This window comes from Callorhinchus milii, unplaced genomic scaffold (assembly GCF_018977255.1).
Source record: "Callorhinchus milii isolate IMCB2004 unplaced genomic scaffold, IMCB_Cmil_1.0 Scaffold7, whole genome shotgun sequence".
NCBI classification, from domain to species: domain Eukaryota; kingdom Metazoa; phylum Chordata; class Chondrichthyes; order Chimaeriformes; family Callorhinchidae; genus Callorhinchus; species Callorhinchus milii.
Window position 1 is genome coordinate 7,659,029 of NW_024704748.1, and position 25,604 is coordinate 7,684,632.

The 25,604-nt window shown below is 43.8% G+C and overlaps 1 protein-coding gene across 1 annotated transcript; it reads left to right on the top strand.

Annotated features, from left to right (window-relative positions):
• The first annotated feature begins 8,355 nt into the window (after positions 1–8,355).
• On the top strand, positions 8,356–25,604 carry wnt8b (wingless-type MMTV integration site family, member 8b). The gene is made up of 6 exons (XM_007899887.1): positions 8,356–8,407; positions 20,593–20,681; positions 22,826–22,964; positions 24,116–24,241; positions 24,350–24,492; positions 25,038–25,604. The coding sequence occupies exons 1-6, from the start codon at positions 8,356–8,358 to the stop codon at positions 25,602–25,604; spliced, it is 1,116 nt and encodes a 371-aa protein (XP_007898078.1).

Here is a 25,604-nt window from a genome sequence, read left to right on the forward strand (position 1 = left end):
TCTTTTTTTGAAAAAATTGTGCAAATCACTGCTTAGAGCCAAAGTACGGCCCATGTTATATGTACAGGTGTGAGTGAGTGAGCGAGGGAAGGAGTGAGTGAGAGCGACAAGCGACGACTGAGAACAGGGAACAGGTTGCTTATCCTATTAGTTGGTTTATCCAGCGGATACAACGGGAGGCAGAAGCATAATGTGGAATCCCGTAGCATAGTGGTTAGCAATTCGCCTCAAAAGCGAGAGGACCCGGGTTCAATTCCGGGGCAGGGTGAAGTCTTTGGCAAGCTTTCTTACTCCACCTCAGTTTACCTAGCAGGAATTCGGATGTCAGTCGTCTGGCAGATCATTTTCTGGGGGTAATGATCGCTTTTTTAAAATGTGGTCACCCAATCCATGACTGTCTGTGAGACACTGCTGTGCACAATTGACTGCTGCATTTCGCCCACCAAATCAACTTTACAATATATTCTGTGAAGTGCTTCGAGATTTCTCAACAAATAGAGCTACATCAAATGCAAGGATTATTATTATCACAGTCCGTTAGAGAAAATGCCCAACACATGAACCAAAGTTTGTTATTTAGTATCTTATTTCCTGAGAAACCACAGCGAAATAGCTTGTTGTATTATAGCCCCCTAATTCTGTTTATTAGGATTTTAGCTGTCATATTGCATCTGGTGCAGTCAAATCCCTGATTCAGAGTAACCCCCTCCTCTCACACCCAGATCAGCCAGTGCACCGTTCCTTACACCTTATCTTCCTTAGCTGGGAGTAATAATAATCCCTCCAACATAAATAAATGAATAAATAGATAGTTTGGTCACTCAATCCACGTTTGTGGGACACTACAATTGGCTGCCTGCATTTCGCCCACAAAATACAGTCAATTCACTTTACAATACATTCTGTATGTCTCATCGACGTGGTAAGCACTATATCAAATGCAAGGATTATTATTATTTATTATTATTATTATCCCAGAGTATTAATAATAATCCTTTGCAGAATAGACTGTAAAGTGAATTGACTGTATATTTGTAAGCAAAATGTGGCAGCCAATTGCGCACAGTGTTGTCCCATGAAGAGTCATGGATTGAAGCGACCAATTATTGCGGNTTTTTTTTAGAGATATCAGGCGTTGTGGAGTAAGGAAACTTGCCCAACGTTTCCCCCTGCCGGGAATCAAACCCAGGTCTCTTGCTTGTGAGACGAATGCTCTGACCACTGAACTGTTAGTAGATTGCTGTGATGGTGAATATTGGTGAAGCTGTGGCTGGGGTGAAACTGACACAAGTGGGGAAGGCCCCTAGGTTCAATCTGTGCTGGTAGCAAATAGCCAGAGTCAGCCCGCTCGGAGAGGAGAGACGGGTGGGTTTGTGGAGTGGGGAATGGGGTAAAATCAAAGGGAGACGTACAAATTCAGACAAGAAATTTGAGCCAATCTGTGATTCACACATTTGCATATTAGACACTCATATCTGACTGACTGTGGCTTGTGTGTGTTGGCCATTGAATTGCAGGATTGTGGCTCAGTGTAGTGTAAAGCCACTGAATCACTGCACACTGTAGTGACCCTGCATTTCTCTTGCCATCATGCAGACTCCTGCCCCACGACTGTACATGAAGATAGTGTCCAAACCAGACCGGAGCCCAAGACATTGTCTAGACGACATCCTGGGAGACTAACTGGACTGTGCTTAGCGGCTGCAACTACTAAGTGTGGAGTCCTGCAGTGTATTGGTTAGCACACTTGCCTCGCAAGCGAAAGGATTTGAATCCTAGGCAGGGTGAAACATTAAGCAAGTTTCCTTACTCCACACGCCTCTGTTTACCTAGCAGTAAGTAGGAACCCGGTTGTTATTCGATTGTCGGATCACTTTCCCGGGGGTAATAATCGTCACTCAATCCACAACTGTGTGGGACACTGCTGTGCGCAATTGGCTGCTGCGTTTTCCCCACAAATATACTTTACGCTATATTCTGTGAAGTGCTTTGAGATGTCTCGTAGATATGATAAGGCGCTATATCAAATGCAAGGATAATTATTAACTGTACTGTATCTAGAACTAAAGTAGTACTCAACTACTTTAGCTGTCATACTGCATCTGGTGTCGACAAGTCCATGATTCAGAGTACACCCAGAGTAAGCCTCTCCTCTTCACACCCAGATCAACCAGTGCACCATTCCTTACACCTTACCTTCCTTAGCTGGGAGTAATAATCCCTTCAAAATAAATTAAAAATAGTTTGTTCACTCAATCTATGTTTGTGGGACACTGCAATTGACTGCCTTGCCTGTGCTTCGCGCACAAAATACAGTCAATCCACTTTACAATACATTCTGTATGTCTCAACAACGTGTTAAACACTATATCAAACGCAAGGATTATTATTATTAATTATTATTATCCCAGAGTATTAATAATAATCCTTGCATTTGATGTAGAATTCACAGAATTCTATATCAATTACAAGGAATTCACAGAATTCTATATTCTTCACAGAATAGACTGTAAAGTGAATTGACTTTATATTTGTGAGCAAACGCAGCAGCCAATTGCTACGACTTTAAACTACTTTATACCAAACTCAGTGACTATACTGTATCAGTGACAATGCTGTACCCAGACACAATGTCTGTAAAGAGCGATACCAAATAGAAGGGATGCTTCTATTTGGTGTCTTAAGGATTCAGTCAGCGGACGGGAGGAAGATGTGTGTGCTGGCTTCAAGTTCAGCATTGAATGGAGTGGGGCGTCAGAGAGAGCTTTAGAGTCTATACGCAACAGGAAGTTAGTTTTTCTTCTTGCACTAAATGCATCTGTTAAGAGTTTCTAATAGAAAGCAGTATTGTATTGTGCACAGTATTAACGAATTTTGTCCAGATATAAACACAAAAAAATAAAAATCCAACATTTTGGAAAGTGGTTGGGTTTCTGAGATGAAGCTTTTCAGTCATGTCCAAATTGCTTAGTAACTAACATCACTGTGTCTCAATGCACATTCCTCTGTTTACCTATAGAATTATACAGCATAGAAGGAGGCCACTCGGTCCATCGTGTCTGCTCCGGCTCTTTGAAAAGAGCTATCCAAGTCAATCCCACTCCCCGCCCTCTCCCCATAGCACTGCAAACTTGTCCTCCCCAAATAATTATCTACTTAGCTGTAAGTAAGAACCCTAGTTGTTAATCAATTGGAGGAAAATTATTTTCCTTCAAAAAATATTCATGACTGTTTGTGGGACACTCCTGTGTGCAATTGGCTGTCATGTTTCTGGCACAAAATATACAGCCCATACCCACGGTGGCATCAATCTGTGCGAGAGGTCCCTGATTCAGGAACGTCCAGCCTCGAGCCCATCCTACATTGGATATAATCCTGTTATCCCTTCACAAGCACTGAAATTGCTGCCATGAAAAGAACAGGCAATTCTCAAAGCATCTTTGCCTCTGCCCCAGCTCCGCACCACACACCCTGGCAAAACTCACTCTAACTACTCGGGAGGTGCACCAGATTGGGGTGGGTGTTGGTAGTTGGCTTGAAATGGGTGCCTTCAGGAGGGATTGGATGCAGAGGAGATTGGTGATAGGAGAGGGTGGGGGGGGGGAGTGGGAGATGGTGGTGTCCAAAGGCCAACCCATGTTGCACATTGGAATAAATCTTATGAGAATCTACAAAGTGTGTATGACTGTGAGAATGAAAGGGCCACAATTTGGCGGATGGGATGGGATGGGGGGTGGTGGTGGTGGGAAGTTGGTTTTCTTAAGTGGTAAACGGTTGTTCCTATGAGCTATGTGGAGATATGAAGTGCTCTGTCCCAACATGACTGTACAGGCGGAATCATTGGGTGTGTTTACAACAACAACTTGCATTTATATATATATATATATATCACGCAGGGTAGTGTCTAGGAGTGGCTAACAGTGGCGGAGCCCCATTCCGAGCCTGGGAGAAGTGACTGTCGGCACAGTCAAAGAGGAAGGTCTTAAGGTGTGATCCAAAAATGGGGAAAGAGGTGACAAGGCCAAGCCCACTCTGGTGATGTGTCTGCTCTGAGCAACATGGGGGAATGATGGGGGAGGAGAATAAAGAAGTTTAACTGAACTGTTGGCTGGTCAGGGAGGTTTCCGCCGCTGCTCAACTCCAAAAAGCCGGGGGAGAGGGGTGCGTCGTCAAGACTTGCCCCCTGGTGGTAAGCGTTGGTGAGAGGCATGAATGAGGCTCAGAAGTCTCTGAAGGGACACTTCCTACTTACCTAATTCCGGAAAGTATTAGACACAGGTTGGCAAGAGCCAAGGCTTGGGGGACTGCTGGAGTCTGAACAGCTGAAACCGCAGAGCTTGCCGTTGAGAGCACTGTCTGGCAAGGCTTTCCCCTCTGCTTGTCCAGCTTGGACCACACTACCCATTGGGGCTTAGCATTAGCTAGAGATGTAAATGGGACTCGGGTCCATCCCTGGGGCAGGAATTTCTTAAACGGAGACAGGGTCAGTATCTGCCCTGGGCCGATCCCCAGAATTGGGCAAGGACCCTGTTGTGTGATATCCTGTGTGCTTTTTGAGATTTTCTTTTTTTTTAAAAGCATTGCCGGACTTTTCAATGAAGCAAGCATGAGTTTGAGCGTGTAACCCCTCCATCTCTTTCTTTCTCTCTGCCTCTCCCCACCAAACTCCTTTCTGTGTCTCTCCCTCCCTCCCTCTCGCTCTCTTTCTCTCCCCCTCCCAAAATCTTCTCCCCGTCTCTCTGCCTCTCCTCTCCCTAATCTCTTCTCTCAGTCTCTCTCTCTCTCTCTCTCCCTCCCCACCCCCAATTCGCTCTCTCCCTCCTCTTTCTCTCTAGAAATTGGATCGAGAATTCATTTCCAACAGTAAAAAGCTGTAAAATGGAAATTGTTTGAGCTGAACACACTTAGTGGGATAAACAGAAGAATATGAACTATGAGTGAAGTGATTTGTTCCTTGTTTGGTGACAGAAAAAAAAGTCTCCTCTCCTGCCCAACCCCCACCCCCCACCCCACCACCCACTGGCACATTCAGCCATTAATGTTTTTACCATTTTGTGTGTGACGTGAACTGAAAGAAATAAAATATATTGAAGCAAAAAAATGATCAAGTCTTTTTCCTCACTGAGACTTTTCCTCGCGCTGTCTCGCCCGAACCACGGATAGAACTATAACAATCCTAAGGTTTGACATGGCACCTTATACAGGAAACTCCTGATAACTCGACACTGGCTTAACTGGTCACTACCACTTAAGTCATCCTGTTCCCAACAACCTTGCGTTTGATATGGCACCTTATCACACTTCTCAGTTTTCTGTTTCCCCCAGCACTGCAATAGAGTGTCAGCCGAGACAAAGTCGCAACATGGGGCTTGAACTCACAATCTGCTGTCACAGAGATGAAGGTGCTACCAATTGAGCCAGGCTGACACCTACAGCCTGCATTGTATATAGATTCCTTCACATGGTACCATGTCTCGGAGCACATCACAATGATGGGAGTCGTAAGGGAGGGAGATCAATCATTGATGCCTATAGGTGTGGTAGAAGAGGTAGGTTTTTAAGATGATATTTAAACATGGATAGAGAGGAGGAGAGATGGAGACATAGCGGGACGGAGTTCCAGAGATTGGCAAACAACAATAATGCTTGGGCAGCAGATAAAGGAGCAATAAAGCATTATCTTAATTATGTGCTGTATAATAATAATTATCCTTGCATTTATTATAGACTCCTCAAGGCATTCACAGAATATTTTGTGAAGTGGTTTCATTTATGTATTTTTTGGGTGAAATGCGGCAGCCAATTGAGCACAGCAGTGTCCAACCAACAAGCGTGAATTGAGTGACCGAAATTTTGTTTTGAGGAATTATTGGCCCCGAAAAGCGATCTGCCAATCGACTAACAATTGGATTCCTACATACTGCTGGATAAACAGAGGCGTATGGAATAAGGAAACTTGCCGAAAGTTTCACCCTGCCCGAGAATCAAACCTGGGCCCTCTCGCTTCTAAGGCAAGCACGCTGAAAGCTCAGCTACCATGCTCTATATACACACACACAGGCTGCAGACACGCAAGGCAATATACCTACAGGATATTTCCACCGGTGAACCAGTGACAAGAGAGCACCAGTTAAGGATGACCACAAAAAGAATTAAAGGGCAGGTCAGGTGGGCTGGAATGTGAAATTCTTCGCCCCAAACCATAAACACTAAAATCCTAAAATAATCCAAAAGAAAATGTACAGACAATGGAAATCTCAGACATCTTAAGCATGGTGATGGGTTTCCGCATGATTCAGATACCCAACTAATTCCACCACAAATACATACATCTTCCACCTATAACTGAAGAGGAAACTAAGTAGATTTTCCCTTTCTTAAACTAGCGAGTACTGAGGACAATTGAAGCACTCCAAACAGTGCCCTTATCCATTAAGTTATCTTTTCCTTTGGTTTAGTATTTCACTCATGTTCTATTTTCTGTCACCTTTGAATATCCAAATCGCAACGTAAACCTAGTGCTAGCCTGGTTCAAGTCAGTCACGCTCTCGCCTCTGGGTCAGATGATTCTGACTTCAAGCCCTATATATGTATTGTATAATAATAATCCTTGCATTTGATATAGCGCCTTATCATATTGTCCAGATATCTCAAAGCGCTTCACAGGATTCACTGTAAAGTGCTGTGACTGTATACTTTGTAGGAGAACGCAGCAGACAATTTGCACGTAGCAAAGCCCGACAAACTGCCATGAAGTGAGTTTCCCTTGGCGGATTGTTGGCCAGGACACCAGGAGAGAGAAACTCCCTTCTTGAAGCTTGAATAGTATAGACGATTGCTCAGTTGGAACACTGGGAGGGAAGGGGGGAATAGAGCACTGCATTGTTGGGGAAGCCATCCTTTGAATAAGACTTTAAACCATCTGCCCATTCAGGCTCGCATTAAAGACTCTGATGACACTATTGGAAAAGAGAAGGCAGTTTTTCCCAATGTCCTGACCAACAATCCTCCAGATAAAATTGGTTATTCACTCATTGGTCATTAGCTGGAGTTAGATTAAAAGATCAGCCGTGATTGAAAGGTGGGGCAGGCTCGAAGGGCCTACTCCTACATGTTATGTTATGTGATGTTTATGGCTCTTCATGGGACTTTGTTGAGTACAAATTGATTGCTGCAATTGCCTACAAACACAGTGTCAGCAATTCCTTATGAAGAGGTATCAGACTTCGATGCTATAAATACTCTGTAAAATAATAATAAATAAACAGACCAATAAATAAACAAACAATTATCATTAGTACTGATTTAAGGCAGTTTGTCTTGTTCTGATATGGACAAGATTATGGTGCCATTCAGCACAAAAACAAACAGCAATAAAGGGAACACTGTAATATCAGAAATAAATGCTTACAGTTAAAGAGGCAATAAAATACTAACTTAATCTCAATTATGCCTGTGTAGAGCTGGGGGTATCTGGCTGCTCTGTGGACATCTTGGACTGAACAAAGGCCATCGTCCAATAGTTGATCAACTAGTGACTCATCTCCTTGGGGGGGTGGGAGGTAAGCGGAGTCTCCTTGGTGTTGAGCTGGCTCCAAGGTGACATCTTTGACAATTCAGCACTCCCCAGCACTGTCAGCCTATGAGCTCAAAGCTCTGACATGGGGCTTGAACCCTCAACCTTCTGACTTGAGGGCAAGAGTGCTACCGACTGAGCCAGGTTGACAACTTTCAGTAAAGCCTTCCTGTAACTAGTGGAGATTATTGGATTAGGGACCTGAATCTAGTTAGACATTTAGAGATAAGGATCTTTATCTGGGAGAGATAAACTGAAGACTTTCACTAGGTTTCACAACGTGTATTATGTGGCCAGATCTCATGGTTACACTCCCCCTCTCCCCTCAGGCAGGTTGGAGTCCAAAGGAAATCACACTTGTGCAGAAAACACTGGACTATAACCGTAAACTTTCAGATCACTCCTTCAGATAAATAACATTCCTCGCATTTCATACCCTATAAACCTTTATTTGTCTCAATGTGCGCCATAAGGAATTAGTGTCAAGTGTAATTCTTAGGCAAATGTGACAGTCAATTTGCACATAGCAATGTCCCACAAACAGCCCTGAAGTGAGTGATCAGTTTTATCTGGGGTATTGTTGGCCAGGATACCAAGAAAGAGAAACTCCCTTCTCTTTTCGAATAGTGCAACAGGATCTTTGATGTCCACCTGAACAAGCAGGTACGATGGAACCTCGGCTTAATATGATAGCACCTCCAACAATGCAACTCACCACCCCCACCTACCCCCAGGACAGTATCAGAGTGTCAGCCTAAACTGGGAGCTCAACGGCACCAATGGCGGATTACAACCAACCACCTTCTGACCCAGAGGCGAGAGCGCTGGCGAGTGAGCAACAGCACAATGAACAATAAATTAAATTTATATAGCGCCTTTCACATTGCAAGGAATACCCAAAGCACTGGGCAGTTCATGGTTTGCACGTGAGTTGGGTGTTAGAATCAAGCAGGGTGGGAGGGTGGCCGAAGGCACGGTCAAAGAGGAGGGTCTTGAGATGGGCTTTATTTTTTTCAATTTCATTTTTTTTTGGTCAGCCGGGTGTCTGACATATGTGGAAACCCATCACCGTGCTTAAGAGTATCCAAACCAAACTGAGATTTCCATCCATCCAACCTACACATATCCACTCTCTCCCTGGAGGAACGCATCCTACTTACCTAATTCCAGAAAGTATAAGGTGTACTTTGGCAAGAGCCAAGACTTGGGGACCCCAGAGTGTGCGTTAGGGTAACTGTTGGAGTCTAACCAGCTACAACCACATAGCTTGCCATTGATATCATATCTGGCAAGCTTTCCCGCTGCTTTTGCAGCTAGGACCACCCTACCCATTAGGACTTTGACTTGCAGGGTTAACAGAACCTGAGTGGGATGACTTCCTTCCACAGTGACTGGTCTGCCCTTCCAGGTCCTGCTGAGAAGCCAGGCTTGACCAAACTACTGAGACTGTCACAGAGGGCTGGCTTGATTTTGACATTTCATTCCTAGGCATGTCACCTTGGAGCCAGTTCAGCTCCACTTAATGGGCCTTAAAGGAGGCGAGGGAGAGGGCAAGGCAGAAGGATTCCGGAATGCAGCTCCAGTGGGTAGGGGCAGAAAAGCCAAAGGCCTGACTGCTGATGGTGGGCGGTCCACCCAGGTACAGGAGAACATCCATCTGGACCCATCCCCCTCCCTTATGAATCACTGCCTTCAAGCGAGGAGGGGGAGGGGTGGCTCTAAGACTTAGCAGTGCAAGAAACAGAGCTGCGACTGTGTTGGTTGGAACTGGCCTCTGCAGACTGAAGGAGGCCCCTCTCTCTCTCTTTAATTTGGCCGTCACTGACTCTGACTGGTATGTCTCGGAGGTTACTTACAGTCACTGGACTGACCACGTGCCTCTCAGTGCAGGAAACCGCACACACAGAAGCTGCTTCTACTTAGAGAACTATCCAGGGGAAAGTTCACAGGGTCGGGGGTGGGGTTGAAGAGAGGTGGGGTGGAATTGACAGGCAGACTGGCTTCTAAGAACGAGGTAATGTTTCACAATGGTCTGTGTTGTAACAAACAACGAGCTTACTACCAACGGCTCGGGCTAAAATAGCCTTTGCCTCAGTAATCCCAGACACGTCCTATTGCCTAGGAAACTGGCAAGGAACAGAACTCAGGGAGGGGGAAGGACGGCATCAGCTGGTCTGACTCTGCCCATATCACAGGGACTTTCAGGGCTGCAGGAGGGGTGAAAGATTGCATTTTTCTTCCCCATTCAGGACTTTAGTTCAATTCACGTTACAGTATATTCAGCAGCAAGTAGGAATCCGGTTGTTAGTCGATTGGCAGATGGCTTTCCGAGGGTAATTATCCCTAAAAAAAAATTGGATCACACAATCCACATCTGTTTGTGGGACACTAACTGGGTGAAATTGGTTGCCATGTTTCGCCCACAAAATACAGTTAATTCACTTTACAATATATTCTGTGAAGCGCTTTGAGATGTCTAAATGACGTCTTGCATTTGATAGGTGCGACTTCAAATGCAAAAATTATTAAGAGATTATGTTAGTAAGAGATCCAACAGGGAGTTTGGGAGGAACTTCTTCATGCAGATGGTGGCGAGAACTTGGAAGCAAATACATTTATGTATTTAAGAGGAAATTCGATGATGACGTGAGGAAGAAGCTACAGGAGAAGGAAAAAAAGAGGGTTAAGGGCCTGTGTGGAATATAAACTGGCAATGGGCTTTTGTTTCAGTGCTATAGTGTTCTCTTAAGCTTCACAAATGAGTCTTAAGTGTCCTGGCCTCAACCACCCTTCCTGGTAACATTAATTTCCCTCTGTGTAAGGCGATGCTTCCAAACCTAGCCACGAACCAGCTTGTCCATCTTGAATATTACAGTATAATATAATGTGTAGTCCTGTAGCTTAGCAGTGAGAGCACCCGCCTTGCAAGCAAGTGTTCGATTCCCATGCAGGGCAAAATGTTGGGCAAGTTTCCTTACTCCACACGCCTCTGCTTACCTAGCAGTAAGTAGGAACCCGGGTGTTAGTCGACTGGTGAATTGCTTTTCGTGGTAATAATCCCTTAAAAAAAATTTAAAATAATAATTTGGTCACTCAATTCATGACTGTTTGTGGGACACTGCTATGTGCAATTGGCTGCCGAATTCCGCACACAAAATATACAGTCAATTCACTTTACAGTATATTCTGTGGATCGATTTGACATGTCTTGAAGACGTGATAAGGCACTATATCAAATGCAAGGATTATTATTACTATTATTATTACAGGGAGAGACTGAACACTGGAGAGAGGCTGCATTTAACCTGCAATGTAGTTTCAAACAGCAGCTATATTTTAGGGCAAAAAACTATAAGGTAAGTCCCATGATAAGACCCCCCACCCCACACATCATGGTCAGTTGGTAAAGCCTCTGGAACTCCATGCCTCTACCCCTCTCTCTCCCTTGCCCTGTCTTCAAATCCCTCCTTAAAATCTACCTCTTCAACCACACCTATGTTCATTTCTCCCCTGTTTAGTGTCCAACCTCATCACTGCCATATGCTCAGAGATGTTAGCCTACAAAATAAAAGGTGATATGTGAATGGAAGCTGTTGTAGTAAACCTCAGTCACACAGACTGTTCATATCCAAGCTTCACACCAATTGGCCTTAGTGGTCTCATCACTCCTCAAGTTAGACAGAAGGTTCTCACTTCTGATCACAGTCCATTGAATCCCTCCATCACCCCTCCCTTGGAGATGTGGGTGAGAAGGGGTTGGATGAAGGCAGAGTTGGTATGGTGTGATGTTATATGATGTGGTGTGGTGTGATGTGTCATTCCTTCCCCTCATGGCCAATTAACTCATTGACACTCCCTTAATTATAACCACAGAGCTACAGATCCTGTATGGCCATAATAATAATAATAATCCGTGCATTTGATATAGGATTTTTCACGTCTTCTAGACGTCTCAAAGCGCTTCACAGAATATACAGTAATGTGAGTTGACTATATTTGTGGGCAAAATGTGGCAGCCAATTGTGCACAATAGTATCACACAAACAGTCATAGATTGCTTGACTAAATTATTATTGGTTTGTTTTTGAGCAATTATTACCACTGGAAAAGCGATCCGCCAATCTAACAATTGGGTTACTACTTACTGCTAGGTAAACAGAGGCGCGTGTGTGTGGAGTAAGGAAACTTGCTCAACATTTTACCCTGCCCGGAATAGAACCTAGGTCTCTCGCTTGCAAGGCGAGCCCTCTAACCATTGAACTACAAGACAACAGGTCATAGCAAAATAACAGCCCTGCTCTCTAAAACAGTCCTCTTTAGATGAAGGTTTCGAATGACCAGTGCACCCTCAGACTTCCATTATGAATAGGAAGGTGTCAGTCTGGCTCAGTGGTAGCACTCCCGCCTCCAGATCAGAAGATTGTGGGTTCAAGTACCATGTCAGGACTTTGAACTGATATAATCGAGGCTGACACTCCAATGCAGCGTTGGTGTGCGCTCCATTGTCGGAGGTGCCGTCCTTTGGGTGAGACCTTAACCCAAGGTCCCATCTACCTGTTCAGATAGACCTTAAAGATTCCCCGGCACTATTCGAAAAGAGAAGGGAGATTCTCTCTCCCAGTATCCTGGCCAACAATCCCCCAAATGGAAAAAAAACTGGTCATTCACTTCGTGTCATGGCTGTTTGCGGGACATTGCTGTGTGCAAATCAGCTGCCGCATTCACCTCCAAATATTGTCTCTGTACTTTACAGTAAAATCCTGTGAAGTGCTTTGAGATGCTTCCTGATATGTGTGTGGGGGCAGGGACGGGGGTGGACGTGAGGTGAGTTGGAGGAGAAGTGGGGGAGAAAGAGGAAAACAGATTTTAAACAACAGCAATATATAAGAGTAATAACAGGTCCTGAGCCTGTTTGCAGCTGTTACACCTCACAACTCACTCCCATATTCCCAGCAGGAAGTCTCCGAGCACTCTTGCCAACGCATTCATTTCCCTTGCCCCTGGCCGATCTCACCACACCGCCCGCATTGCATCAGCAACCTGCAGGGTTACTGTTGGTCATTACTCGTAGGGCCTTGGTGTCGGACTGGCTGCCGAGCTCCTGACTAAGGCATGGCCAATTGCAGGAGGTTCCACTCTTGTCTGATTTCACTGAGCCAATTGGAACCAAAATGCTGGGTTGAAAAAAAACCCCACCAGGAAGTCATAAAGTTTTTCCCTCTCTCGCTATATGAATCAGGTGTTGCCTGTCCATCACATGGGGTGAGAGGCTGGTGACATACTATAGTCAGGTTATAAGTAATCGTGAGAAATGTTGTGGGAGGAAGGGACTGAGCACGTAGCGCTCGATTCAGATTATGATGATCCAGCATCGGTCACTGACTCAGCCCTGGAGCTGCTCACACCAGACGGGGCTCAGCCGGTCATTCATAGCAATAATAATAACCCTTGGCATTTGGTAGGGAGCCTTATACCGTAAAGTGAATTGACTGTATATCTTGTGGGTGAAATTCTCTGTGTGTTCGTTCTCTGGATACTGTTATTTGTTGCCAAATGACTGCTGGGCTGGTCTACCGTGCTGTCCACCTGAACGCTCTAACTTTTTGTCAGCAAGGATGTCTCAGCTCACAGCGATCAACTTCCGAGTCAAAACGTCTCATGGGTGAAGCCCCACAGAGTCAATTTGAGCTCAGTCTAAGCTGACGCTGTCGGAGGTGCCTTCATTGAGATGAGACGTTAAACTGAGGTCCCATGGACGATATTTAAAAAGAGAAGGGAGTTTCTCCTGGTGTCCAGAACAACAATCCTCCTTCATTCCCCCCCCCAAAAAAAATTGGTCACTCACTCCATGGCTGTTTATGGGACACTGTTCTGTGCAAACTGGTAGCTGCATTTTGCCCACAAAACACAGTCAAAAAGGACTTTACAGTATATTCTGTGAAGCGCTTTGAGACGTTGTGATGATGTGATAAGGCGCTATATCAAATGCAAGGATTATTATTATTATTAAGCACTTTTAGTCATCCTCCCGACATGAAAAGGCCTGTAACAAATGTAAAGATTATTTTATTTATTCGTTCGTCAAAAGAACCTCTTTTGGTAGCTTCTTGTTTCAGTTCAGCGAGTTTTTCACCCTCTCCCCCTCTTTGCTGGTGAAATGCTATTACCAGTTTACAGGTCACTGCAGGAATTTTAGGAAAAAAAGGGATTGAGCATATAATGCTGGTTTGCTGCTGCTCTCACCAGCCCACACACACTCGGCTTGCTTGCTTGTTTGCTCTCTCTCATTCACACTCACACACACACAGGCAGCTGTTAGCCACTTTGCCTCCACTCTCTGGAACTCCCTTTCCTCCAACTCACTCTCCCGATCCTCCTTCCCTGAAATCCCATTGAGGAGTCCCATCACTCTCTTGCCAGCTCCTTCGGCCACTCTCTTCCTTTCAACCCCCTCCCCAACCCCCGCAATCTCCCACTCTGTCTCTGTGAAGCTCTTTGAAAACTTTTTCAGAGATGTGGAAAGTGCAGTGTAACTGCAGGTTATTTCCTTCACTCTCTCTCATGTTGGGTCTCCTCCTCTCTCCACTGTTCGAGTAGCAGAAGATCTCAAAACTCTTTACAGAGATGGAGCAGTATCTTCCGGCAATTTTTTTCACTTTACACGCCTCTATTTAACTAGCGGTATATAGGAACCTGGTTGTTAGTCGATTGGCGGATCACTTTCTGGGGGTAACAATCCCTCAAAAAAAATGTGGTCACTCAATCCACAACTGTTTGCAATTGGCTGCTGCGTTTCGTCCACAAAATATAGCCAATTCACTTTACGGTATATCCGGTGAAGTGCTTTGAGACGTCTCAATGCCGTGATAAGGCTCTATGTCAAATGCAAGGTTTATTATAATGCAGGACCAGCTGAGACACCTTTTGCCCTCAGTGTGGCGTCGCTTGCTTCTCTCCCAGTCGCTCAGCAGGAGTTGAATCCGAGCCTTTCTGGTTGTCTAGCTGGTTTTGTACCACACAGTGGCTTTCCCAGCTGACGCGCTCAAAGAGATTCCATGCTGGAAGCTTTTGTTTGAGAATAATTATCCCCTCCCCACCGTGCCTGTCCTGAGTTTGCTTTCTCAACTGGGCTACCTGTAGGGTAGGCAGCCAATTTGCACACAGCAGTGACCCGCAGACAGTCATGAAGTGGATAACCAATTGTTTTATCCCCCCCACTATCACTGGGTTGGAGTTTCAGCTCAGACTCAGCTCAACGTTCACTCAATCATTTGGTCACTCAATCCACGACTGCTTGCAGGACCTGCTGTGGACAATTGGTTGCCGAGTTTCAACCGCAAATACACAGTCAATTCACTTCAAAATATATTCTGTGAAGTGCTTTGAGACGTCTCAACAACGTGATACAGCTTTATATCAAATGCAAGGATTATTTATTATTATTATGTGAATATAATATATATAAAATATATATATAATATATATAAAAGCAAGTTGTTGTTCTGACTCAGGTGAGAGTGCTACCACATGAGTCAGGCTGACACCTCCCGTGGAACCATATCTCTGAACAAGGTTAAAGCGATCACAATACCTTCTGGAAAAGAACAACCACTGGGGAATAATATTGCACAAATAAGACTTATGGTTCTGTTTGGCTTCTTTTTGGTGTGATGAAATGGCGCCATCGAATGGATATAGAGGGTACCACACACTATTTTGAATTCAAGTACAAGAGCACTTAAGTGTCTTCAAATCTATGATTTCGAGATACAAATACGTTTTAAATTCAGTCTCAATTAGGAGCCTTGAGTTCCGCAGTTCTTAAAAATGTAACATTTTTCTCAATCAAGACTGAAGTCTCTGCTCAAGGGTCAAACACTCATCCCAGTGTGTCAGGGGTAGCACAAATCGCCTCAGAGTCAGAAGGTTGTGGGCTCAAGTGCCAGGTTGAGACTTTGAATCATAAAATCTAACCTGATGCTCCAGTGCAGCGCTGGGGGTGTGTTGCATTGTTGGAGGTGCTGTTCTTCGGATGAGACGCTAAACTTAGGTTCCGACTGCTTGTTCAGGTGGATGTTGAAGATCACATGGCACGATTTACCAAGAGAAGGGAGTTTCTCCCGGTGTCCTGGACAACAACCAGCCAAATATAATCAGTCATTCACTCCATGTTTGTGGAACATTACTGTGTGCAACTGGATGACATGATTTGCATCTGCTCTGTGGCCTTGACATCCTTTCTAAAGTGGGGTGACCAAAATTATACACAACACTCTAGCTTGAATCAAACTAATAATGTATACAGGTTAAACATCGCCCCTATGGTTGTATAGTGTAAACTCCTATTTTAAAATCTAAGATCTCATTTGCTTTCTCCACAGCTTTGTCCACCTGCCTTCCCCCACCCCCCTCAAAGATTTATGCATGTTAACCCCTAGGTCTTTCTGCTCCTTTTAAAAAGATTAACATTTAGCATATACAGTACCTGATCCTCCTATTCTCCTTCCTTCCCTAAATGTATAACCTTAGATTTTTTGTTCATTAAATTGTATCTGCCATCTCTGTGCCCAATCAACTAGCCTGGCTATTTTGTTCTCCATTTGTTCACAAACTTCTTCAATGCCTGTTTTTTGGGGCTCTGAAGGTTATAGGTTCAAGCCCTAACAACGTGAACTCCTTTAATCTAGGGTAAGATGACATTCCAATGCAGTGCTGGGAAAGTGCGGCATTGTTGGAGGTGCCGTCCTTCAGATGAGACGTTAAACTGAGGTCCAGCCTACCTGTTCAGGTGGATGTTAAAGATAATAATAGTCCTTGCATTATTATATTATTATGTTAAAGATCCCATGGCATTATTCAAATCGAGAGGGGAGTTTTTCCTAGTGTCCTGGATAACAATACCCCAAATAAAATTAGTCATTCACTTCATGGGTGTTTTTGTGGGATATTGCTGTGCACAAGTAAGCTGCTGTGTTCACCTGCACATACATAGTCACTGCACTTTGCAGTAAATCCTACGAAGCACTTTAAGACATTTCAATGACATAACAAGACACGCTATGAAATGCAATAACTTTTATTAACTATTATTAAAATAGTGGCTTTAATGAGAACCATGGTCTAATACTATGAGATTTCACCCACAAAATGCTGTGAATCCATTTTCCAGTAAAATACTGTGAAGCGCTTTGAAACGTGTTGACAGTGTAATAAGGTGCAATATCAAATGTGAGGATTAAGATTATTATTTTAAATGGGATTGAGAAAGTAAATTTAGAACAATACTTTCGGATGCACTGAGAGAGTAGAACAAGAGGACACGGGTTTAGAGTTGCAATAAGGGCAATTTCAAGACAAGCACCAGGAAGCATTTCTTTGAAGGCTAATTAATGATGGGAACAGATGATCAGGATGGGTGATTGAGGCCAGGACTCATTTTAAAAAACACAGCTTGATGCTGTGATGACAGGATGGTGGGATGGATATTCTGAAAGATGAGATCAAATGGATTAAAGGGTCTTTATTATTCGAGCCTCTCTTGTGATCCTGACCCTAATCTGTACTAACATTAAAGGTAGTACTCTGGTTACTAACTCTAAGCCTGGGTATTGTGGGCGTTACGGATAATAGTTAAAACAGCAACTGGTAAAACTGTCCTTTGGATGAGACGTTAAACTGAGGTCCCGTCTGCCTGTTCAGGTGGATGTTAAAGATCACATGGCACTGTCTGAAAAGAGAAGGGAGTTTCTCTTTCCCAGTGCAAATGGCTGCTGCATTTCACCCACAAAATACTCAGTTATTCCACTTTACAGTATATTCTGTAGCATTTTGAGACGTCTCGATGAAATGGTAAGGTGCTATATCAAATGCAAGAATTATTGTTAGTATTATTATAACTGTGGTAGTGCCTATTCTCTATTTATTTCAGATGGTTTTTAAAAGCCACCAGAACTAAGGGTTCATTATCAGCTGATGAATTCTAGAAGAGACCAGCTTATTGATATGGTTCGGATTTGCCTGGACAGACCGTCCCAGATGTGGGTTGAAGATGCTGGAGATGATGGGTCTGTCTGACACTCTCTGAGCTGAAACGGAGCATCTGGGAGCAATGCACCATTCCCATGCCTTCATCCTTGCCTCTCTCCTTTCGATTTTAAAACAGATCTCAAAGCGCATAATTCACATTTGGAGCCTGTGATCTTCTCCGCCATTATATTGCACATAGGGCTGTGTGAGACATCAGTATTCTACTGAGTAACTGTGGTGGGATCGGGCTATTAATAAGACCATCTCATCTGTTTAAATACTAGAAATTGAGCAACATTGATACAAGAAAGACTTGGGGCTCAGTTGTTGGGAATCTTATTTTTGTAACAAATTCTCATAATAAACAATATTGTTTAAATAAATACTATTGTATTATTTAACAGCTGGTGAAACACATTGAATGCATATCATATGCAAGGATTATTATTATTACTGTATATAGGAAATACATGCAGCAAAAGAGAAATTCTAAGGCAACCATCGTTATCTCTGTTTTAAAACAAAAAAAGAGTCTTTTGTAAAACTCCTCTAACCATCTACAGGGTATTCACAAAGTTCTGTTACACCCCGAGTTTTTTTCTCTCTCTTACAATGAATATTTATTTTCGGTTGCAGACGAGTCGAGTGTAACATTGTCTGATACCAGTTAAGTTAAGTTAAGTTAGTGAGTAACTTCCTCCTCACTCCATCCATGTTATGGAAGATGTACACACACACACACACACACACATCCTCTGGACATCTAAATACAGTTAAACACTTGTACTGAATGTAGTGAAGTAGTTCTAAACACAATTATTATCATTCTTTCATGTGTTTCAGTTGTTGGTCAGCGCGCTGTTGAAAGAAAAAAAAGGTAACAGGACTTTGTGAACATCCCTGTGCGAGTTTTTAAAGACTCGACTGGGCTCCACATAACCCCACACCATCAGTAATCGTGGTGCGTTACTGTATCTGACCTTTTGATAAACGGCCTTGCAAACCTCACATCAGAGCATTGTTTAAGAAATTATCACTAATAGGCACTGAACTCAAAGGGGCACTTTTATCTCACATCCAAAAGCTTTAAACACAGATTTCTACAGATGAAACAACGCTTCATGTATTTGTTTCAAACCTTAGGATGATTAAAATGATATGAAAGCCGGAATCTATAAATAATAATCATATGATGTCTTTAATTATCAAATAATATTCTGTAACACTTGCCTAAAATTCTATAAAAACTGCCTAAATGGTGACCACTTGGTGACTGCAAATGAAATCGTCATCACCTTTATTATTATTATTATTATTATGATGCAAGGACAATTTACTGATGGGGAAATTTAAAATTACTGCCGGGACATTTCCCCACCACTTCGTATGTTAAAAAACTTCCCGTCTCACACAGCTAAATAAATCCTCCCATGCTCACAAAAGACACCTCTTCACACCTCGTTGCATTGAATATTGTTCACATATTAATTAATTTATTTTATTTACCTTCTTTCTCTATGTTTTAGTTGTCAGCCTGTCAGTCTCAGTCAGTCTGCAAGTCGTCTGTTTGTAAGCAATGCTCTGAAATGCATGATTGCATGCACCAAAATGAATCTTTCTTTCAAGGAATATATATTGTGACCCATCTTGGTTTGTTTCTAGTTTCCCCACACTATCTGCTTTGTGCAGCAGCTAAGAGCATCAAGAATGTGACAGACAACCTGTTGATTTCTTCCTTAACTTTGCAGCGTGCAATGCAGTAGTTTCTTAAGAGAAATTCCAGAAAACGTGGCTTCAAAATGAAAGATATCTTTAAACTGTGAGTGCTCTTAAATGCTACATACAGTTAAATCTAAACTCAGGTGGAATTTATCTTTCCGTATCTCTTTCTGTCTGGTGTGTGTTTGTGTGTCTCCCTTTCTCTGTATATGTTTCTCTTGTCTGTTTTGGTCAGTGTATGTGTGTGTGTGTCTCTCTCTGTCTATTTGTCTATAATAATAATCCTTATATTTGACATAGCACCTTATCACGTCTTCAAGACGTCTCAAAAGGCTTCACAGAATATACTGTAAAGTGAATTGACTGTATATTTTGTGGGCGAAAATATGGCTGTATCTGTCCTTACACCTCTCCTCTCACTCCATCGCTCTCTCCATCTGTCTCTCTCTGAGAGTCTACTTTTCCTCTCTCCCTTTTGTTTGTCTCTGACTCTCTCTCTCTCTCTGTCTATCTGAGTATCTCTTTCCCCAGTCTGTAGGGTCTCTCTCTCTCTCTCTCTCCACCAAAGACCCCTGGAGTTTGTGCGTTTGATCAATGCAAAATCCCTACCCACTTGAGTCCTGATTGGCTGCGTGAGGCAGAGAAGGGAGATCTGTAATTAAGTAGATAATCTGAAGCTTGGATGAGAAAAGCTCCATTTCACATCCATCGCTTCACACATGGCAACTCTATACCCCAGAAACTGTCTACAAATCGTCCAGTCCGGTTAACGACTCCACTAACTTCTCCCCCTTCCCTCGGTTTTTATTAGGGTTCATCTTTGATCACCAGGAATAATGTTATTCAAGCTCTACTCAATCTTCGTTTTGAATATCTACCTAGAATTGGGTCGAGCCTGGTAAGTCAACTTTTGGAGGTGTTAATTACATAAATAGATATGTGCTCACTTTATTTTATTGCTGGTTTCTCTGCCTTGGCTCCTTCCTTATCAACCGATCAATCGATAGTCCAAAGGCTTTTTGCGTCTGTCTGTGTGTGTGTGTGTGTGTGTGTGTCTGTATGTGTATGGGGGTCCCATTTTATTCATCATGTGATGGGTTACTATCAAAAGTTATCAGCTTAAGTTCGCAGACAAACTTTAATGAGAGAGAGGAGGGGGGAGAGGGTGAGAGGGGAAAAAAGAGAAAGTCTCTTCAGAAGCCTTTTGAAGGATTTAGAAAAAAAAGACAAGGAAAAAAAAAACTCCCCAAAATATTCCAAATATTTTTCAGAGGGCAAAGTTGGGAGCTTTCTGCAACTTAATCATCTCTTCTCGCTTTCTTCCAGGTCAGTGAACAATTTTCTGATGACTGGCCCTAAGGTAAGGGAATTTGTTTTGATCTCCTTTTAATTCGAGACATTGTAACTTAAAAAAAATAATATATACATTTGTTTCAAAAACAGTTTTGAAATTTGGAAGATAGAATGGAAAAGTTGGAGTTAGGTTTTAAAGGTTAATTGTCAGTGTGTGTGTGGAATAATGTTCTGCATTTGTCTCTTCGCTCCATATAAAAGCAGTTCTGAAATGTTCTTGCTATACATTCCTACATTATAATAACCTTTTTTCTACTATAGTGAACTTGATTCTCTCTTTCTCTCGCTCTCTCTTTCAATCCTTCTACTCACGCCTCTCTCCCCCAACTTTACCCCATAGTTAAATGAAAAAATAAATATTTAGCAAAATAAAACGTGAAAAAAAAAGTGAGAGGAGTCAACATTTTACTTTTCAATGGGTTCAAATTAGAAATTAAATAAAAAAATATCGCTTTCTTGGGTGGGGGCGTAGGGGTTTTAATTGACACTCATTGAGTGTTTTGGGGGATTGAATCGACACCTCTGGAAGTGGGGGGAAAAAGCCCATTATATGAAATAATATCGTACAATGAACGCATTGTATGAAATAATGTCAGACTACAAAAAAATTGCACACATTGTGTGAAACTGACAAAACAGGTGCTGAGATGTGAATCGTGTCCATTTCAAGAACACACAGTCGCTACCTGCATCTAGCAAAGCTCCCGTTAGATCTCAGCTTTGTGCCAATCTTTTCTCTCTTTGTCCTTCCCTCCTGACACAATCGGTACACAACCTTAACTTTAAAAAGTGCCATTTCGTTCACTGTACCCTTCTGAAATGTGCACTTTATTTTTGATCAAACAGAAAAAGACAGTTAATAAGGATTAAATGCAGTTATTAAACCCACATGTAGTCAGCCAGTCCTTACTGCTGTTTGCTGTGATCAATATACAGGCTTTTTTTTAAATGGGGGGGGGGGGGGGGGGGGAAGGGGTTGATGGTTGTATTGCATGAGGGAGGGGGAACCCATTAGGTAATTAATGCTCCCCTCCTAGTCTTGTTACTGAACAAACAGGATCAGTCTCAAGATACGTAGCTAATTTTTTTGGCTGTTTTGCCTGTTGTGTCCAATTCCAGACATCATTCCACTAATGTTGTTCTTTTTAAAGCTGTCTACAAAATATTTTTGAGGGTTTTTTTAAGTAAAGGCAGCCTGATACAGTCTGCTCCAAAATAATAAATAATTATAATAATTCTGATATGGTGCCTTATCCTGTCATTGAGACATAATGCCAACTGATGTTTGGGGGAATCCAGTCAAAGCACTTGTTTGCTGTGTTTCCTTCAAACACAAATGAGCATTCGAGACAGAAACAAATTGAATTGTTCATATATATTTTTGTAACTTTTTTAAAAATTCCGTTTCAAAGCTACCTTAACAGAAACATTCAGAATTGATACACATTTATCATTGAAGTTTAAGTTAGCGATTCTTTCGAAATCCACCACAAAAAAACAAAATTACATTTATGTAACGCCTTTCATTTGGGAGGATGTCCCAAGGCGATGAGCAATCAGGGGTTTGCACCCGAGCTGGTGGCTTGGTGTGGAGGAGGTTAGATGACCGAAGGCACAGTTAAAAGGGAAGGTCTTGAGATGGGAGGAGGTGCGAGGCGGGGGTCTCTGGGATGGAGTTCAGGAGGAAACAAAACAAATCTTCCTATGCCGTATACACATTAGAATTGCTAGACGAAAGAAGACCAAGGTCCATCCAGTTCACCTTCCACCTTCCTGTAGTCGTTTGTACATGTCATGTCCCAAACTATATACTGTAACCCAAGTCATTATTTCCTAAAACAAATCTGTCTCATTTGCTTTTGAAACAGTTGACACTTTCTGCTTCCACCGTCTCCCTAGGGAGCCTGTTCCATACATTTACTACTCGCTCACTCAGATAGTGTTTACCAGATTGATTTTGAATCTACCCCCTTTCAATCGCAGGCCATGTATTCTGGTTCTACTATTCTGGACAAGATAAAACAATTATCACGGTTTACATTATCCGCAAAAAGGGAGGCGCCTGGCTTTAGCAACTAAATGTTCCTTCTCTGGGTCAATGGGGATGGACCTCAGGTTGCTCCTGATGGCTTCTGTTTTTGCCTCCTGTAGGCGTATCTGATCTACTCCAGCAGTGTGGCAGCGGGTGCCCAGAGTGGAATTGAGGAATGCAAACATCAGTTCGCCTGGGACCGGTGGAACTGCCCCGAGAGAGGTCTGCAGCTGTCCACACACAGCGGCCTGAGGAGTGGTGAGCACCTCACTTTACATACAGACTCCACAGGGTGGGTGGAATTACTGCAGCCCCAAGCAACATCTAAAGCAGCGCTGACAACAACATCATCTTGTATTGATATATCGCCCTTCATGTGGGGTTATCCCGGGTCTGTGATAGGCTGCTGCCTCTGCTCCTGCACAAATCCAGCTTCCTTGGAATCTGGTCCCTCATTGCCACTGCCTGTCACTGTCACTGTATGCTCATCAGTGCCCCCATTACTGCTTGTCAGAGTATCCCTTCTTGCCTGTCACTGTGTCTCCCGTCACTATCAGTCAGTATCTTCTCCCATCACTGTTCGTGTGTTTCCCCCCCTTTTACTGCATCCATTGGCTTTTGCCTATGGCTTTGTGTTTTGCCCACAAGATATACAGTCCATTCACTTTACAGTATATTCTGTGAAGCGCTTTGAGACGTCTCGAAGACATGATAAGGTGCTATATCAAATGCAAGGATTATTATGATCTGTCTATTCTTTTTCCTCAACACCCCACTCCCCCAACTCTCTCTCCCCGTACGGTTTTCTTTCTATTTTCTTGTAGGTCGGTTTTTCTCTGCATTTCTGTCATCACCTCACTCCGTTTCCCAACCCTATCCCGAGTTTCTTTTCATTCTTAATTTACCCAAACTCTTATAATCTCTCTCCCTTTTCCAGTTTTTTTTAAAATAAAAATGGAGTTCTGTTCCACGAACATCTTTCTGGTTATGAATATTAATAATAATCCTTGCATTTGATATAGCATCTTATCACGTCAATGAGACGTCTCAAAGAGCTTAACAGAATATACTGTAAAGTGGATTGACTGTATTTTGAGGGCAAAACACAGCAGCCACTTGCACCAGTTATAAATCGAGTGTCCCACAAACATTGTCGTGGATTGAGTGACCAAATTATTATTGTTTTTTTTTGAGGGATTATTACCCCGGAAAGTGACCTGCCCATCGACTAACACCTGTGTTCCTACTTACTGCTTGGTAAACAGAGGCACGTGTGGAGTAAGGAAGTTTGCCAAAGGTTTTGCCCCATCAGGGAATCGAGCCCGGGTCCTCTCGCTGGTGAGGTGAATGCGCTAACTACTAGCTATGGGATTCTGTAATATCTAAACCTGTACACGTTAACTCCACAGCAAACCGAGAGGCTGCCTTTGTGCACGCTATCAGTTCTGCCGGGGTCATGTATACTTTGACCAGGAACTGTAGTTTGGGCGATTTTGATAACTGCGGGTGCGACGATTCACGCAACGGACAGTTGGGTAAGTGCCACGGCTCCAGAAATGTGCCAGGCGCAGGCTGGAGGCGAGAGGTCTTCGCGTGACGGGGTTGGCAACACGGCTCACCCAACCGCCCTTTGACTTTTGCAGGAGGGCAGGGCTGGCTGTGGGGAGGCTGCAGCGATAACGTAGGCTTTGGGGAAGCCATTTCCAAGCAGTTCGTGGACGCCCTGGAGACGGGACAGGACGCCAGAGCCGCCATGAACCTCCACAACAACGAGGCCGGCAGGAAGGTAGCTCGCTCATGTTCATCTCCTTCTACTGTGTGTCAGCCCTGTGCAACGGGTAGCGCTCTCGCCTCGGAGTCAGAAGGTTGTGGCTTCAAACCCCACGTCGGGGCTTGGAATCCCATAGTCCAAGCTGACACTCCAGGGCATTGCTGGAAGTGGGAGGGGGTGGGGGGTTGCATTGTCGGAGGTGCTGTCCTTAGGATGAGATGTTAAACCCAAGATCCTGTCTGTGCTTGTTCAGGTGGACGTTAAAAATCCCGTTGCACTATTCGAAAAGAGAAGGGAGTTTCTCTCTCCCGGTGTCCTGGCCAACAATCTCCCAAATAAAATTGGTCACTCACTCCACCACTGTTTGTGGGACACTGCGCTCTGTGCACAACTGGCTGCTGCGATTCGCCCACAAAATACACAGTCACTCCACTTTACAGTGCGTCCTGTGAAGCGCGTTCAGACGTCTCAACGAGGTGATGAGGCGCTTTATCAAATACAAGAATTATTGTTATGTTTGGGGCATGGACGATAAATTGTGTGAAACCTTTCTTCCCCAGGCAGTTAAGGGTACCATGAAACAGACCTGTAAGTGTCACGGCGTGTCTGGGAGCTGCACTACACAGACCTGCTGGCTCCAGCTCTCCGAGTTTCGGGAGGTGGGCAACTACTTAAAGGAGAAGTATCACAAGGCGCTCAAAGTCGACCTCCTTAAAGGGGCAGGCAACAGCGCAGCCAGCCGGGGCGCCATTGCCGAGACCTTCAACGCCATCTCCAAGAAGGAACTGGTCCACCTGGAGGATTCCCCCGATTACTGCCTGGAGAACAAGACCCTGGGGCTGCAGGGCACGGAAGGCAGGGAGTGCGTCAAGAAGGGCAAACAGCTGAGCAAGTGGGAGAAACGGAGCTGCAAGCGGCTGTGCGGGGATTGCGGGCTGGGCGTGCAGGAGCGCAGGGCGGAGATGATGAGCAGTTGCAACTGCAAGTTCCACTGGTGCTGCGCCGTGAAGTGCGAGCAGTGCAGGAAAACAGTCACCAAGTACTTCTGCGTCAAGAAGGGCAAAAAGTCCACGAGAAACGAGAGCGATTCGAAGAGGAAGGGTTCGCGTCTCAGCCGCAGGCACTGA